Below are 18149 nucleotides of genomic sequence, written 5' to 3'. Positions count from 1 at the left end.
CTCTGACCCTCTTCCTTAACTCCTTTGGGCTCTGGCTCACAGTCTCAGGTGCATTTAGCTGCTTAAGACATTAACTCCTCCACAAAAGTCAGTTTAAGACAATACGCTAGATGGCCAACACATTCCCCCCACCATCTCTGCTTTGCCTCGTGGCCTCCAAGATGACCCTGCTGTGAGCAGGAGGTTGGGTTAGGGACTTCCTGAGGTCCCTTCCAATCTGAGTTATCCTAGGACCCTGTGAACCCGTGGCAGAAGAGTAAGTGGGCATCCAGAGGCCATAGCTAAGCCTACCAGATATATGAGTTAAAGCCCTTACTGTGTCCCAAATTCAGCTCCTAAATGCAGCCCTGCTGAAACCTCTGTTCTCAGCTCCCCAGACTGTCCACTCCTTTCCCACCATCCCTCAGATCACAGGCGAGGTGCCTCCCATCTCTCCACCTCTCCTCCTCACTACCAGTGATGTTACGCCCTTGCACTTTCCTCCTAGCCCGCCTCCCCTTCACCATGATTTCACCGCATCACCGCAGCATGAGTCTAACTTCCTACCACCCAGCCCCAATTTTCCCTTTCCCATCCCAGGGTCTTCTTGTTCCCCCTCTGTCACAGAACCTGTGTACCTCCTCCTCCTACACCATTATACTGATCTGGGAAATAAAACACTGAACATTATGTTCAACTCTATGGATTAATAGACAGGGGAACTTGGGCAATTGCTGTGCTGAAAAGTATTAATGTGTCTTTGCAACTCTTCATTTGTTTGCCTGTTCTTTTTAAAAAAGCTATAGACAGTTATAGACATTGAGATCTCTGTCAGAGTGAGGAATAGTCTGTATTTTTTTTTAATTGACCAGCAATAGAATACAACAATACAGAAATGCAGACAAAAAACTGTGTCAAAGTGTAAGCTGGCAACAGCTTGGCAACAAAACAAGCAATTTATAATTGTTCTGAAGCCTCATTGGTTTTGAACCACTGGTTTTAGCAATACAACACATGCATGACTCCAAGCCCGAATTGTCAGCCTGTAAGTCATGGCAGCAAAGACTGCATCCCTGGTCGTCTGAGAAGACTTGTATACTTTGGGGTGAATCAGAACATTTTTAGCTTTATAACTAATTATTAAGGTAAAACTTTCAAAACTAGGCACAGATCCTGCTCCCACTGAGAGTGGTGGCAGATAGTCTGCTAGATCAAGAGAAGAGCAGAAAATCTGGGAGATGATCTGTTAAGGATTAAATATTACAGAACCAACACATCCTAATGAAATCCTTGGGTTCATTTCATGCCTTGATTGTGTCATGCTTGTATTAATATCTACAAATTGAGAAGTAAATAGGTCCTGTAAAATATCTGTATCTATATGACAGAGCCTTTCTGAAGGCTCATGAAGCTCTTCAATCTGGAAATAGACAGTTAGTATTTCAAATGAAAAATATTATGACTTGGCACTACATCAAAATCGTGATAAATAAAAACTATTGGGTAGAAAATGGGAAAAAAAAGATTGTTCAGGAGCTTAATTGCTATGTTGAACAACTTCATCTTCTCATACAGTAGCATAAAACAGGTTGTTTTGTAGTCATTATTGAATGAATATATATTCACATTATTGAATGAATATATATTCACTGCAGCATGTGAATTTCAATTTAAATCTAAAAAATGGTAGAAAATGTCCACTTTTGTCATGATATGCAATTAAATGCCTTAAGGAAGGGCTGTAATGCTGCTACACATAGCTTAGCCAGCTGCTTATTCTCTTAGGAGAGTAATCGTTTACAATTATCTCCATATGTAAGTTTTCTCCAGCACAAATAGAAATAAAAAGTAGTGTGATATGTGGGTTCTGCCACTAGCAGACACTGAATGGTGAGAACCCAGCTCACAAAACAACTCCTCTGCCTCCTAGACATGAAAGCTGAAGTTAGGATTTTTTCTTGTTTGTTTCTTTAAGAAAGGGATACTATACGACAGGGGAAGTTAAAGATAGAAAATACATACTGATCTGTAGAGTGTATTTTCTGGATTTTGTCCAATCCAGCCTTAAAAAACTCAAACGAAAGAGTGTCCATCACTTATTTTTCCTACACAAAACTATTTCACAAATAAGTATATTTCATTATTAAGTAATTTTCCTGGTACTGAGGCTATTTATGAATCTCATCTTTTTACCTCTATTTTTATTGTCAGGTCTTACACTAAATAATTCCTTGTTTAATGTTTGCACCTCTGCCAGTTTGTGCACCAAGAAAAGCATTTCACTTTGAGACCAAGCATTTATGCTGTTTTATGCAACTTAAGGGTCTGCCTCCATCTAATGAAGCAGTTTAAGGTCACCCAGTTGATTTTGCACTAAATCTGTTGAGCAGTGCTCAAGCTGTGAGGATGCAGTTGCTGCTGGTCACATTTTAAAATGTGACCTTGAAGTATGCTTTATGCAGACAGACCCTCAGTCTACCTTCCAAGCTGAAGAGATTCAGGACCATCCCAGTACAGAAGCACTTGGAGATGCTTTAATCCATCCCCAAACTCAAGCTATTGTAGTTTGCCACACAGTCAGGAAGATCTGGAGGGATGATGAGGCAGGTAGTGCATTTGATCACTGCAGATCAAATGAACAGGAGGTTAAGGGGGCAGAGAATGGGAGCAGGTCTTCCTGGGCAAGTACCAGTATTTCCACAGGGGATCCAGAGGCTGCACACTAAGAGGGGGACAAGTAAAAGGGCTGAACTGATGAGGTTGCTGGTCATGAGAAGAATGTGGTTTAGCTGAAGGATAGTGTGAAAAAAATATTTTTAAAAGTGCCCAAGAATTTTCATTAAGCACATTCAGAAAGAAAGGAGCTGTTTTGGAGAAAGGAGCTGTGCTCATAGCCTTGGAGCAGACTAAAATATCTCTCTCCCATGCAAAGGGCTACTGGGGGGGACACAGAAGGACAGGAAGCACAGACAGCCCCTCATGACTGTGCACAAAGCACAAGGACAGGCAAGTCCATGTGCACTCTGCAGGCACTGACAGATAAATCACAGCTTGTTTTGAGTGCCTGTAGCACCATCTCCACGATGGAGTCTGGATATAGACAATTCATGCCTGAGAATCTCCCTGCTCTGAGACTATTCGCTTAAAACCTCCTTCATCTTATCGTGCCTACATCTCAGATATACTGTTTTGTTCCAGGGGAGGGTAGGAGCTCAAGGAAAACCAGTCTGCTGACCTACTGTGGGTCATTTTGGGGTAGACAGGGGAGACAATCCAGGTATGAGGAGGATGGATGCATTTAGACCTGGTGGGACCTGGGTCTCCTTCAGGGCCAGAGGTGTGTGTCAGGGAGAATTAACACAAATTTGGAGAAACTTAAAGAATACCTGTATGCATAGCCAGAGTTAAACAGAGAGCTAGCTCTGCCCAAGACATCTGGGAACAAATTCATCACAGCTAATTGCCTACTCAAGCCTATTCTTAGATTATGTGATAGATATTAATGATGCACTGAACACAGAGGAAGATATTACAGAATTTAGTCAGTTGGTGCATGACCTCGATAGCTATCCTGCACACTGAACATGTTACATTCTAACATGATTAAATATTAGTACTGGAGAAGTGGGGGACAAAACATGAAACATTTTTCCCCATCCTTAATGCCAATATCCTAATAAAAAAGCAAGACAAATATCAGAGGAATTGCTCAAAAGAGAGACCATTACGGTGAGCTTAATTCTGGAAACTGGACTGTAGGACATACACACTGCAGAGAGAAGGAAGAACCCTGAAAATCCTTTTGTTGCATCTTCTAGACAAGTACAAATGAAGTATTTTAAAGAATAGTCTGGTGAATGTTTCCCAGTTCTCATTAGTAACAGAGTTCTCAAAATCCCAAGTTCTTGGGCCACAAAGATGTTACATTACAGTGAGTGGGAGAAATATCTGAGAATCTTTTTCCTAAAGCACCATCAGGGATATCAATTTTCAAAGCCTAGAGTAATTTCTTGCCCTACAGCTATTTAGAAGGAGCATATAAAAATGCAAAGGGATCTCAACAATGTCAGTCTAAACGAGTTAAGTGTAAAACAACTCTCTACAGAATGATGAAAACTGCAGAAGAAATGATCTCTGATACCAATGGCCTCTCATCCCCCCTCCCCCAATTATTTCTGCAGGCAAAAGCAAGACAATAAGCTAAAAACCACAGAAGCCTAAAATTACCCAAGCTACATGTAAAACATGATTTTTAATTTTTAAGTATAAAAAGCTTTTTAATGATCACATCAAACATGTATTACTCCTCCACTTTTAAATTAAAAATTTACCAATTTCTCTTCTTGAAGAAAACAACTGCTGTCTTCTCAAACTATTTAAAGCCCTGAACAGATGTAGAGCTTGCATCATTGCAACCACACACAGAAATACTTCCACTGTGTAAGAAGAAAAATATAGTCTTTGTAGCTTAATTCTAAGAAAAAAAAATTTAAAATCTGCTGGTGCCATGCCAATTCATGATCTGTGGTGCTGGATTCTTTCTAAAACCAGCCATCAGAAGCACCCAGCTCAATAGAATGAGGCACAAACTTTTCACTATTTAATTGGTACCGGGTTAAGTGCAAAATTCAATTGGATGCAGTTAAATGTGGTAGCAGAGCATAATAGACGTTGGCTCCATCTATTTTAAGACCCAGGATACTTCCTGTCTCAGAGGTCTGGAGATATATGATGGGTACAGCCCAAATCCATTCTGGGCAGAGACTCCAGTCTGCCTTATCCTCCTCCAAAACCCTGGTTTCCAAGCAAAGGAAACTTTCCATGCAGACCCAGAGTGACGGAGATCTTCGGAGAATCTCCTAGATGACTGGGCATACTGCAAAGCACATTTCCCCTCAGTACACCATAGGTACTGAGTACTCAATGTCAGTGAGAGTCAGCTCTTACCATGTGGGATGAGTTGACACAAAATTTGTGAAAAAATGCTCATCAGAAGGCTGGACTTAGGGTTCAGATACACATTTGGAGTTTGTTATCAAGTGCTTAATTTCTTCATTTAAAAAATTAACTTCTGAAAGACACACATTCAACAATACCTCAAAACAACTGCCAACTAGACTGTGCGAAGTCCACCCTCCACCACCTAAAAGAGGTCACAGCTTAGTGAGAAAAATATTTCTTGATCTTTTAAATTGGAAGACCTGCTGCCTAAACTATCCTTTGCCCAGTTGTTAGCAGATCATGCACATGTGTCTTGGTCAGTTTGTCGTTGCCCTCATTGACTCATGTCATTGCATGAATTCATTAGATGAACTCTCCTAAAATTAAAAGGATGCTCTCTCTATCTGGCTTTAATTTCAGAAGGCAGGGAAGTATCTAGTGGTAGGAAGTGTTACTGGGAAGTTATTGTTGTAATTGGCTGCTACATCATTTTTACTTTCTCTTCCTTAAGGGAATGTTTGCTAGACTAAATAAAATTTCAGATATCTCTATTGTTTGGGCTATGAAATGGATACTGTCAGCTGATATATGGGAATGGAATATAAGATATTAAAATGCTTTCTGGGGTCTTCCAAGATAAGCATTTTGGGTCAGTTAAAAAAAAAAGTGGATGAGAATTTTGATAAGATATAACAGTTAGGAAAATGGTTTCTTGGTGTTTGTTACAAGTAAGGGGAAATGGAGAACGGAGGAAACAGATGCAACATTTCTTCGCATATTGCAAAGGTAAAGAAGAAGGAATCTACTCAGATAAAAATCAATCCTAAATGCGACCTCTTCTTTGTAGCAGTTTAATAACCAATGGAATTTTTTCCCTTCCCGCTGCTTTTCACTTCTTCTTTCTAGTTTTCTGTATTTGCATTTTGTTCAGTTTGGGCAACAAATTAGATCGGTCAATGTCCCTTTATGTTCAGAGACATCTGGAAATGTCTACATTGTTAACGATATAACTACTGCCACCAAAATCACACTGGGATATGTCATATTAATTTACATTTTCACCTCAAGTAATATCTCATTCCTTTCTTGGAGAAATCTTTCCTACAATGGTGAACTACTGTGGCTTTATATCTCATTCTCCAAAATTCTGCAATAGTTTAACATTAAAGGTTACAGTAAATTGCCTGCAGTTTCCTTCCCCCACTGTCTTTGCTAAATTGCACCCACATATGGTTGGCTGCCTCCTTCCACTACAGCTGGGCAGTCCACCACGAAGATAATTCATCTTTTCTACCTTCCCAGGCAGAATCACTCACTGCAATGTCACTTCCAAGCATGGAACTGGTAGCTAGAGACAGACTATGAAATGTTATCACTTGTCAATAGCAAGCGAATGAGCTCCAACGTATGCAGAGCCGTTGTGATATCTCAGCCCTGGATGTTTCAGCTGTGGGTATGAAGCGACTCAATTAAGGGATACAGCTGCACCCTGTATTCCTGTTTTCACAGCCTCTGTACAATATTGCCCTGTCCACTCTGCTTTGCATTAGCACAGCATGACAGCATATTTAAAAATGTATGTTTCTTTATGAAAGAAACAGACATCTCATACCTGTCAATACCTTAATTACAAAAAACCACATGAAATAGAGTAAGATCATACCAAATGAGTCCTAAGGACAGGACTTCTGCTAAAGTTCAATTAATCTGCACATGAAGGAACAAATGAACGACTTTGATAATGTCCATAAATAAAATAAATATTTGAGGAAATTCCTAGGCCCTTTTTGTCATACACTGCAGAGGGTCAAGCAAGTTTGCCCATGTCAGCACGAATCATGGTGATGGGCAGGCAGCAGAAACTGCTTGATGTGACGGTAACATGGAAAACACATTGTAGGTACTCAGGACCAGACCACAGCTCTGTGCACTCAGCAGGATGCCAGCCCCCTGCTTCAGGGGGCTTGCAGAGCCGGCAACGCTGGTACAGCACTGGGTGACCAACTGGCAGGAACTAGCAGAGCACAGAGTGACACAAAACTATGGAAAAAGAAAGATATTAGAAGAGTCTCTGAGTTAAGTAGGAGGTTTGTGTTAAACTGTCAGCTCATGTAAATATATGAATAATTTCTTTTCAAACCACAACATTAACATTTTCCCCTTGTGTTTCTGCTGCAGTTCCTGCGGTATTATTCCTCTAGTCACAAACAAGCGTTTGATTAAAGTATGCACCCAAGCAAGAAGTGGCAAACCATCTCACCTATGACAGATACAGATCCCAGTGGAGCGACAAGGGCAACGGGGGCAAATCCATAGGCCGTGAAATTCCCCACGTCTCCAAGCCCCAGGAGGGTAATCCCACACCACCATAGCTTGCTTGTGTAGTAGGGCTTCGGCTCTGCTTGGCAAGCCAGTCGGAGATGAGCGCATTTCTAGAAAATTAATTATTAGGAACAGGCATGAAAAGAAAGACTTCCATTGTGTTCTTATGTCTGACAAAAGTTGAATAATTAAGGGGGCTGTCAACTTCAAATTCCAGGTGCGTCAAGGTTTTCTTTTTAAACATAACTTTCAGCTTGTTGTTGCAGACACACTGCTTTGTGTTAACTCTGTGCTGCTTCAGATGTGTGCTTTCTTAGCCGTGGTGGAAATGACTGAAAAATTAGACCTCTGAATAAACCTGAAAAATATTAAGTGAATACTAGCTAGTGCTTCCTACCTATCACTGCACACCTCTGTTCTTCTCTCAAAGTAAAGCTTGGCAGTTGTGCTGTGAATCTGGAAACACTCAAAGGCAGGAGATGGGGCAGAATCAGAACGGTGGCAACAAACTGGGAGAAGGGGACCACACAACATGGTATTCCTGCTCTGTGATACATATCCTCGCCAAAAATACAATTTCAAAATGAAGAAGGCAGAACTTAATCACATCTGTTGTAGGGAGGACTCTAAATTAATTAGGTAGAATTTAGGATTTGGCTACAATGTCCTGTTTGACCTTAGAAGAAGATCTCAGGTAAAGCATTATTTTCAGAAGGAAAACCAGCTACACCTGTATCAACAAGTATAATATATACACAAGTAATACCTCATCCACACTTCTTGTTACATGGAAAAGGTATCATTGCCACATGTGGTAATTGTTTTCTCTCTGGTTGTACAGCAAGAACCTGTATATAACAGGTAATTTGATAAATTTGATTAACAACCCTATATATAAAAAGATAATTTCACTTTGATCACACTGGTCTTCTGAAACAGAGTCCAGGCAGTCTCCATCAGGAAGGCGTCATGACTGGGAAGGTTGCAACATTTACCACATTAGTTCTGCAGAATATCGTTTCCTTTCTCAGATTCCTCACCAGCCTCTCTGCACATGGGTCAAAAAAGTTGGAAACCAAATGATACGACTATTGTAGTATAAATGGTGGTAAAATACATTTTTTTCTCCATCACTTGATATTTGATTTTGGAAGTGTCCCTGCAGAGCCCCAGGGAAGTTGTAAACAATTTTCCTCATACTCCCATTCTACTCTGTAGGCTATGCTACAGAGAATGGGCCAAACAGTGACATCTGTGATACACCATAGTCTCAGTAATTCCTCTTGTTGAGAAGATACAGCACATTATTGCAGCTTCATGCTGTGGAACACATTGAGGGGATGAAATCCTAAGAAGTGTAGCCCTCCAAGGAGAAAGGGAGCATTAGGAAGTCAAACTTCTCTGAGCAACAGACCAGCGCTTCACAGTAACGTCCAGGATTTTGCATGTTTCATTTTTATAAACAAACAAACAAACAAACAAAGCCCAAAAGAGAAATGGATATTGAATAATATTGTGAAATCAAGAATCCAAGTTTCTGCTGAAAACCAAATAGGACAAGTTCTTAACTGAATCCTGAGCTTTGGTTTCTCCCCAGATTCTTGTAGGAATAACTCTTGAGGGCATGGTGTGATTGAAAAGATGTGCGACGAACACAGAAGGGTGAGCTCAGCGGCTCCCCTGCAGCCTTCTTTCTCCAGATGTCCGCCTTCTTTGCATAGCAATGTGTGTGGATGGTATTTAGGTGGAGGCTGTTTATAATCCAGCTGAAATACATTGCAAATGGTGGGTTGCTCTTTAGCTGACAACCAGCTCGAGGGAAGAGAGGGAGGATAACTGACTGCATGGTGGGAAAGGGAGAGAGAACAATAAAATTTGGCCTGTCCATTTCATATGAGTGTGAAAATAAATGTTGAGATCTAGGGAAAGTCATTATTCATATTTATAAGATATTGTTACTAAATGGAGAAAAACCTATTTTAGAGGATAAAGAAAAATTTCAGTTGAAACTGTCTGTCAAATGGCAATGCAGAGCTATTGGGTTTTCCTAAACAGCATTTAAAAAGCTGGAAGATAGTTCAAATCCAGTAAATGCTATTAATGATTACAGGTCAATAAAAGTCTGTCTGCATGCCTCAGCACATCCCCTGGGAAGCCATCCACTTTGGCACTCAGTGCCCTCAGCAGACAAAAGATACGAAGTCTGAACAACCTCATTATTATGGGCTAGACTGAATTTCCACTTCATCAACATGAGTTTTTCCATTGAAACAGAGCCTGTCCTAGTACTGTCACCGTCAGCAGGTTGGAACTCATATTGGAGAGGCAGCTGTCATCTCATCCTGCCTGCCATCTCTGGCTAAACAGATTTCTTTCTATGGGATTCTCCAACTAGAGATACTTAAAATAGAAGGGAATCATTGAAGAACCTTCCAGCATTAATAAAATGGGTTATTATGAATAGAATATTACATATTCCACAGCTTTCTGTTTCATCCTTTAGAGAAAAAGCAAGAAGTAGCTTTATATGAGACATATACAACTCATAAAATATAAGATAGCAAAAATACTTTTTCTGGACAACTTACACAACAATGTCTTCTGCACTTTAAAAAATTTTGTTAGAAGACCTAAAAATACCATGAAGTCTACAAGATACAGCTTATAATGCGTTATTTAACTTTCTACTGAGTATGTATTCTAATTATTAACACAGAAAGGATTTTGTAAATCTCATCCTACAATCCTTTGCCATAGTTGTAAGGTCAGCACCTCCCATTGCTTTTATGATTTAAAATAGTATTTACTCAGATTATTTCATCCTAATTCCCGAAGGAAAACTAAATTGGTCAAAGTTGTTTTGGGGCCCAATATTGCAAGAAACTTTATGTCTCTATGCATTTAATTACATTAATCGCTCCATTAAGCAGCCCCTAAGACCTTGTGATCAATTCCATTTTAGATTTGGACACTCTGAGACAGACTCACATGACATCCAGTAGGACGACAAGCGGGTCACAGCTGGTATTTCCTTATGGCACATTACAAGGAGGAGGAGGAGTTATGAATTTTTATTCTGTTCCCATATGGGAATCACAGCACAAAACAGGTTGAGAGCTATCATACTGCCAACAACTACAGCAGGACACTAGTTAAAGAGAGGGAATGCTTATTAAATGCCACAAAATTTGTATTTTGAACTTCACCATAAAAACAAATTGTAACATAAATTACTTGCTAAATATAAACAACTCAGAATAAAGATAAATAATTGTATACCTGTATATTCAAGGAGACACTAATCAGAAAATTTGAAGCAGCAGCAAGTAAAACTCCCAAGAGCTGAGTCTGCAAGATCACAAAACAAATACAAAAATACTTATTAGTTTAAGAAGAACAATAAAACAGTGGTTTTCTGATAGCACATTGTAACCCAATCAAAAACAAATTATTGCACTTTTCAGTCACTGAGTTCATGCTGCACTGAGTAAACTGATTAAAAAAATATCTCTGCACAGTTGACTAGGGCTTAAGTAGCAAACATCTGGGAACGGAAAGGGCATCCCAGTGCAGGAGGTGGTTTTGCTGTCCATCAGTAGAACACCTTCTTAAATCTCATGAAAGAAAAAAACTAGACAGGTCTCAGTTGAACACTACACACATGTATTCTTCTTTTCCAAAAAAAAAAGGACCTGTTTTATTACATAATCCAGAAGGAAAATCAACAGCAATCGAACTGTTCATACTGGAACACAATTATCTTATGTGTTAACATATCCACTGTTTGACAGGGCAGCCAGGAACATAGGTCTCCTGATAGTTTATTTAATGTATTGTGTTATTTCATCAAATTCTTTTCTAATCAGCCTGTCTAATTTTCAGTAAGATTTGCAAACTTTCTATGAAGCTGAGAAATTAAAAACATTCAAGCAGGATTCATTATTTTGGAAAGGAGCCATTTAAAGACGCCATTTCAGCAAGCTCAAATAACAGGTACATGGTAGAGCTCCCTGTCTACTTTCAAAATGTTGTAACACTTTGTACGTTGTCATAAGTGTATTCAAGACCCATTCAAGGTCACTGGTATAGTGCTGTGAGGAGCCCCATTAGCTTGTAGAGAAGACAAACATACTATCAGTGAGTTTTTATAAACAAGGTCATAGTAACATAACCCAGCATAACTATTGCTTGCAAGCTGTAAAGCAGCATCCAGCTCCAGGCTCAAAGCCTCAGCTTTTATGACTCTTCTCCAAGAAGGTCCCTGGGCACCTATGAACAGGCAGTGCCTACCAGCCACAGAGACTGTCGCCCCTCAACATTTATAAAGAGGCAATACATGGTCCAGCAAGCCCTTGGAGATGGCAACAGAGGGGGATTATCATTGTGGCTAGATAATTCCCAGACTAGGAAAGAGCATCCCCAAAGATGTGAAGAAACAACAGCCTTACTACAAATGGATGATAATATTCTTATTTAAGAGACACAGCTGAATCCAACTGTCTCCAGCCCATGCATTTCTGTAGTGGCTTAGACTCAGAAGGACATGCAGACACCAGAATCACTCTGGGTGAAATGCTTGGCCGACTGCCAGGTGTCACCGAGACGTGACTGATGGGTACAAGAGGATGTAGAGAGGGGAATGCAGGAGGTGAGAGGGCTCCCTTTGCTCACACACCCTCTGTGCTAAGTAATACAGCACCAGTGCCACAGTCTGTGTGCAAGAAGCATCCAATGAGAAGCAGTACTCAAGAGTTTTGCCCATGCCCTCTGGTGCCCGGCCACAGGAGGTCCCTCCCATCTTGCATCCTCTCCCCCCCACCCCAGTATCCCCCAGTAGATGCTCCAGCAGCACGTCCTGGGCTCTCACACACAGTGTATTTTCCATGCCCTGGGAACACCCTTCGCTGGGAGCAGTGGGGAGTGTGGGACAAGATGTCTCAGCACACCTCAGCACAGATGTCTCTGCTGAGGTTAGGCACTAACTGTTACAGGGACACGAGCAGCCTTGCAGCCTCCTTACACACTGGGGAAATGCTGTCAAATGGCCCCCACCCAGGGCTCCACAGGAGCAGAGGCGATGGGTTTTCCTTCCTGAGGCTTTGATGCTGGTGGTACTACATCTTGCACAAAGTTTGACCACCTCACAGGTGGATTATTGCACTCCCCTCATCATCGAGCACACACAGAAGCTTCAATAAAACAGCAGTTAAATAAAAATTGTTTTCTTGCTCCCAAAGACTTGTTCTTTTTAAATGACAACATGCTCCCTTGTGAGGGGGTGGAGAAGTGGCCTTGTCAGCCTCGTCATGAAGGGTTTAAGAAAAAGGAGACAGCAGGGAATAGAAAACAGAAACTGCCACCTCATTTACCCCGTCATTTTATTGCTTTCACATCACTAACTGTAACACATCCACACTACTCCCGGCAGAGAACCCAGTCTCTCTGCAGCTCTTTCCATTTCAGTGGCCGTTCCTGCCCTTACGGCTGCATCTCTGGATAACCCCGTGCAGCTCCTCACTCCCAGCTTCCAGCCGGGGGTCACAGACACTGTGCAGGACTCAGGAGGCAACCAGCACCCCAGGGAGGAAACACAGCTGGTCTCAAGCCAGCCCAAAGGAGGGTCTCCATCCGGCTCTTGAGTAAAACTTGCATGCAGCTGGTGGGCAGAGGATGAGGCTACGTGTTCCATCTGTCATCCAAAAAAATGTGCAAAATCGGATCCATCTATGGGTACTGATGATGACCTGAGTACCTGCCTCCAGAGACTGTGAACTGAATGCCCCTTTCATGGCTTTACACATTGCACAGATAAGGACTCCAGGAGGAAGTCTTCCAGTGCCCTGCGTCACTGGTGTCCTCTCCAGAACAGACTGCTTTTGTACCGTGGTGGTTGCTTCCTCAGGTACCTGTGAGCTTGGCTCAGATATCCTTGTGGGATGTGCAAGATTTCTAACCTGCTGACCACCCCGTGTCTGAACAGGAACCATCTCCCAAAAGTCACTGCTCTTCTTACAGATTCCAGAAACTGCCAGGAACAGAAAGCAGCTCAAAAACTTGGGTATTCTCAGTCTCCTCCTCATTTTCTGGGAAATACTGAGACATGTGTGACCAATGTCTCAGTACTTCCCTGTGAAATACCGAGATCACTATTTCCTTCAGCATTGCCACTGACATGTCCCAGGCCTGGTCGAGTCCAGGGCTCCCCATAGCAGCAGGGAAGGACCTGGTAGCCCAAGCCTATCCCCCCGCAGCCAGAAGGAGGGCAGCTGGGGGCACCAGGGCAGCCCCAGCCCCAGGCATCGGGCACCTCCCTGGAGATGGGGACAGGCCGAGGCTGGGCCAGTACACGGGCCTGTGAGTGGGCCCGTCTCAGCGGGTCCCGTGGCTGGCTACGGCAAGGCTGTGGGGAGCTGGAGATAGGTCCTGCTGCAGTGTTGCTGGGGCAGGGACTGACAGCCCCAGGGGGCTGACATGGGGTCCTGTGCCGTGGGCAGGGCGGGCGAGCCCCAGGGGTGGGCAGGGACGGGCAGGGCTGTGGGTGCTCTCAGGGCCCTGGCAAACACATGCAAAGTTGTTGAGGTGACACTCCCTTGTGTCTAACTTAGGCAACTTTGTGTGTCTGCACATAAGCTACAGGAAAAACAGTGCATGTTTTGCGTAGTGACAGTCTGGGCTCAAAACTTACCCTCATTGCTCAGGTCATTTTATCGTAATGACCACGTTTCACCTGAGCATCGCTGTTGGCATATATACTGCGCTGCCTGCTCCAGACTGACATGTGTTAATGAGCTCTGGTTAATATGGTGATAGCACCATACTTCCAAACCCAGGGCTGGACAGGCCCCTAAAGATTAAAAGCAGCATACGATGCCCTAAGGAGGTCAAATATCACATGGTTCCCTTCAGGGAAATGAGATGAAAGTACAGTAACACCACGCAGCTATAACATGGCAAAATGGTCTTGTACAGATTCATACTCAGACATGCCACTATTAAAGAAAACAACAGGGAACAAAAATGCAGTAAAGAGGAAAATTGGATTGCAAACTTCACAAATCAGAGCACATCTTAAATCAGCAGGCATTTTCTAATGCACATGAGCTATCATACACAGCAGTGCTCAAAGCAGGAGAGAAAAAAAATAGGATACCATATCTCAGGCTAGTAAAACCATGCATGAATGAAAGATGACCTGCAACAGAAGATAGATCACCCTATCAAACTATAATGGTTGCTGTATTGCCCTGAAGGCCACCAGAACCCTTCTGTTCCCATCTTCTCATGTAAAAGGCTTCATTATTTGTGCTGTGTCTGCCATTCAGCATCCTTTAGAGGCTAGAGGAGTGGTGAAACAGCCAGTTTTATAAGTAATAAACATGATAATCTCTGAACACAGAGTTTCCAGTTGTGATATCCAGTTGTGATATCATCTGCAGCACTGCAGGGCTTCCCACACACAAGTCTTGAGACAAACCTCCGTGAGGGAATTCAGTTGCAGACACAACTTCAGAGCCATGGTGCTACTTCAGTCAACTAAGGACTTCCACAGGAAAAAGCCTTAAATGTTCAAAACTGTTGGCTTAAAATGCAAGTCCCTTCATCACCAAAACATCTGTCTGAACGTACAGGCCACTTTGTCGGACCCCAGATTTCAAACTGTTGACGCATTCTTCCAGTGCTTCCAAATGCATGAGGCTCGTCACAGAAACATCCTGTCCTTAAGTTTTCCAGAAAGTAAAAAAACACCACAGAAATTTGATTTCCTTCACCTTAATATGGTTTGGAACAAGCCGTGAAAGTCACTTGCTGGCTTTGCAGTCCTTTCTAGGCAGTCCCCAAGCACACAGACCATGGACTGAGGCTGTGGATCTGCTGACATTTTCCTTGGTGGCAGAGCTGGCTTGAGGAATGACTTCCCCTGGCCCCTCATTCCCTCACTGCCTCGTTTGCATTAAAACAACTATTTGTGAGGCTGGCAAGGCACTGTTTCAGGTTTGAAATAACCCTCCCAAAATATACCCCATTAGCATTATGTTCTTTATAAGCCACCTGCCAATGTTTAACACTGAAGGCAGATTAAAATTCACAAGCCACAGTAAGGGTCTTGAAATGGTGACCCTGCACGGTCTGCCAGTGGTGCCAGTGGCCAAGGGGATTTGACTGTACAGGGGCTGCCAGGGGGAAAGAGTTTGAGAAGTGGCAAATTCATCTCAAGCAAGGCACCCTCCACAGTCACCTGGCATCTCCCGTCCCAGCTGCGTGAGGTTCTTGCACAAGCCCAGGCGTGGGGAAGGGAGGTTTGAAGGATCGGTCAGGAGGCATCCATTTGCCAAGTGGAGTGGCAACTTATTGCTATTCAAAATATATGAGCGGCAGTGTAGCATACTGCTGCATACAGTCCTGCTCAAACACTCATGCAGGACCTGATGCTTATTTACTCTAACACCTTTTCACGTCATTCTGGCAGTGCTTTAAAAGACATTTTACATGCAAGGTCTCTTTTTATTGTCAAAGTAAAGTAAGGGGTTTATGGCAAATGAAAGCCAGGCTGAAATCTAAATCTTTGGCACTAATTCTAATAAATTTATCCCTTGCAGACTAAAATCTGCATTGGAGACTCAGTTATACAGTGAGATGCAATTTACCCGTATGACATGTATGTTTTCCTAATGCACATTAAACTGCAGTTGCCAGGCCTGTGAAATGAAAACTTAGAAAGATGAACTTAATTTGCATTGACTAAAAGGTATATGTCCATTATTTATGGAAACATGCTATGTCTATAAATTGAACTGATGAGCAGAAAAAAAACACTTCAAATGTATGTTGTCGGCTCACTCATCAAGGCTAGTTAAACTGCTCCTCCTATTTTTCTTTATTTCTGCATTTATTTGTGATCTAAAGGTGTTCCCAACAAATGTAAAGACATATACTGCTTCAAAAACTACACATCGTTTCCAGTAATTGGGATTTTTTTCAGATCTCAATGGATTTTATAAAACAAAGGGAGGAAAATGCCTCCTAAACGTCCAATTCTGAGTTAACTCTGAAGCAAGGGCAATTCAGAGTCGTTAACAAAAAACATATTTTTCAAAGAGCCACCATGTGGAATTAGGAGAGGCTTATCATTTAGCTGTTATTATTCACAGAGTTCTGGCTCTACTCAGTGCTTTACAGATGTATAAAGAAAACAAGGTCCTTGTTTCAATGGTTTTCATAGTTCAATTCACATACTCATATATGGGTTCAGGCCGATATGAAGTACTGAAGGAGACCTGAAATAAGAGTAAAAGGGCAATTACCAGTGTTGGAACATGTAATGAAAATACATTTGATTTGTTCGTTGTGACATAAAAGAAAAAGGACATTGTTCAATATACAAGAAGGAGAGAATTAAAGTATTTGGCACCATTTTTGTTAGGAACAGAAGGAGAGAGGAGAACTTGGTAACTAAGTCAGGATAAATTTGAGTGGAGACAAGACAGTTTGTAGGTTTACACAGGTCGCCAGTCTAGATTCTAGACCACAGTAGATAAAGTTCCTATCTCATGAATGTTACAGTACCCTTGACTTCACTAGGTTTTACCTTTCGTTACCTCACAAATTTAAAATGCATCTTTTTCCAGAAAAAACTGTAAAGCCTGGAAGGAGAGCCTGTAAGTTATCAAAAGGTGTGGGAACTTGAGAGGATAAAGCAACTACAGAAGTGGGACCCTTCTATTCATCTCCATGCATTAATCATTTTCATGAGATCTTATTTATATTCATTAGTCTGATTAATTAATGTCCATAATGGATAACAAACTGAGACGAAGAATATGGATTGTGAAATATACTAAAGTAACTTTCAATATGCTCACTAAGGTTATATACAAACATATCCATCCACTCTAATGTTAACAAGCATTACGAGTAGTAATTTTTTTCCTTTTTCAATAGTTACAACCAAACCTCCCAACTCCTAAATTTTGATTTCTTATTCTCAGGAAACAAATCTCAAAATTAAAAATAAATAGGAGAATGGGGAAGGGGAAGAATGGATTTTTACACTGTTCCTCAGGTGAATATCCTGGGACACTTTGAGGCATAATCAAAGACCATTTCATGGTTTTAATACTGTCTGTTAGATTGCAAATAAAAACCTCTCCAATGACTGTATAACGGAGGCTCTAAAAATTTCAGTCATAGTTGATAACATCTTAATAGAAAGATTTTCTCAAGGACTATCACATAACATCTCCATGGCAACTATAGAAATTACATAGTAGGAAAAGCAAGGATTATAAACTTTTGCCAGTTTCCGGGTCCCTCAGGAGAAACAAGGAGGCAAGCCAGCATTGCCTGACCAGCTTATCCCACAAAATGGCCAGCTGGCTCGGGGATGCTCCTCTATTGCTGCCCAGGAGCAGGCTTTCTGGATATTCCTGTTTGACCCTGTCTAGTTCCTGGTGTACAAGGCAAGGTTCAAGCCAGACCACTCAAAGCCTAGGTATATTAATTCCTGGAAACTACAGGCTGGCTTACCTTGAGAGGCTGCGCTGCTCCTCTCCCTGCTTCATGTGGCTCCCTGGACCCCTAAATCGAGAGCCAAGGAGGGGACAGAAGGCTCAGGGGGAGCTGGAGTGTACCGGTTCATGCCCTGTGAGATGGAGCTAGCTCTGACTGTGCTCGGAAAGACAGGCAAGCTCAAAAGGGAGCTATCTGAACAACTGAGTAAATAGTGCTGTTAAGTATTACATCAGGTTGCAGGACAAGGCACAGGGAGTACTGTTGAAGAGATGGCTTGCTCTGCATGTACACAGAAACGTGCCTCCAAACCAAGCATAGCTAGCTCCTTCCTTCTTGTTATTGTAGTACAAGTCTTGCTGGAGTACACATGAGCTATTTCTAATTCCACTTAAATCAGA

General features: G+C 41.9%; 1 protein-coding gene across 1 annotated transcript in view; it reads right to left on the bottom strand.

Annotated features, from left to right (window-relative positions):
* The window catches only part of NIPAL2 (NIPA like domain containing 2), a 51110-nt gene that overhangs the window by 22742 nt on the left and 10219 nt on the right, over positions 1-18149 (bottom strand). The window contains exons 2-3 of the mRNA XM_072851161.1: positions 10522-10590; positions 7181-7352 (exon numbers count right to left, since the gene is read on the bottom strand). Coding sequence (XP_072707262.1) covers positions 7181-7352; positions 10522-10590 — 241 coding nt within the window. The remainder of the gene's footprint in view (positions 1-7180; positions 7353-10521; positions 10591-18149) is intronic.

Source organism: Ciconia boyciana, chromosome 2 (assembly GCF_034638445.1).
Source record: "Ciconia boyciana chromosome 2, ASM3463844v1, whole genome shotgun sequence".
Classification (NCBI taxonomy): Eukaryota; Metazoa; Chordata; class Aves; order Ciconiiformes; family Ciconiidae; genus Ciconia; species Ciconia boyciana.
The sequence above is the reverse complement of the archived record's forward strand: the minus strand, read 5'-3'. Positions and strand labels throughout refer to the sequence as shown.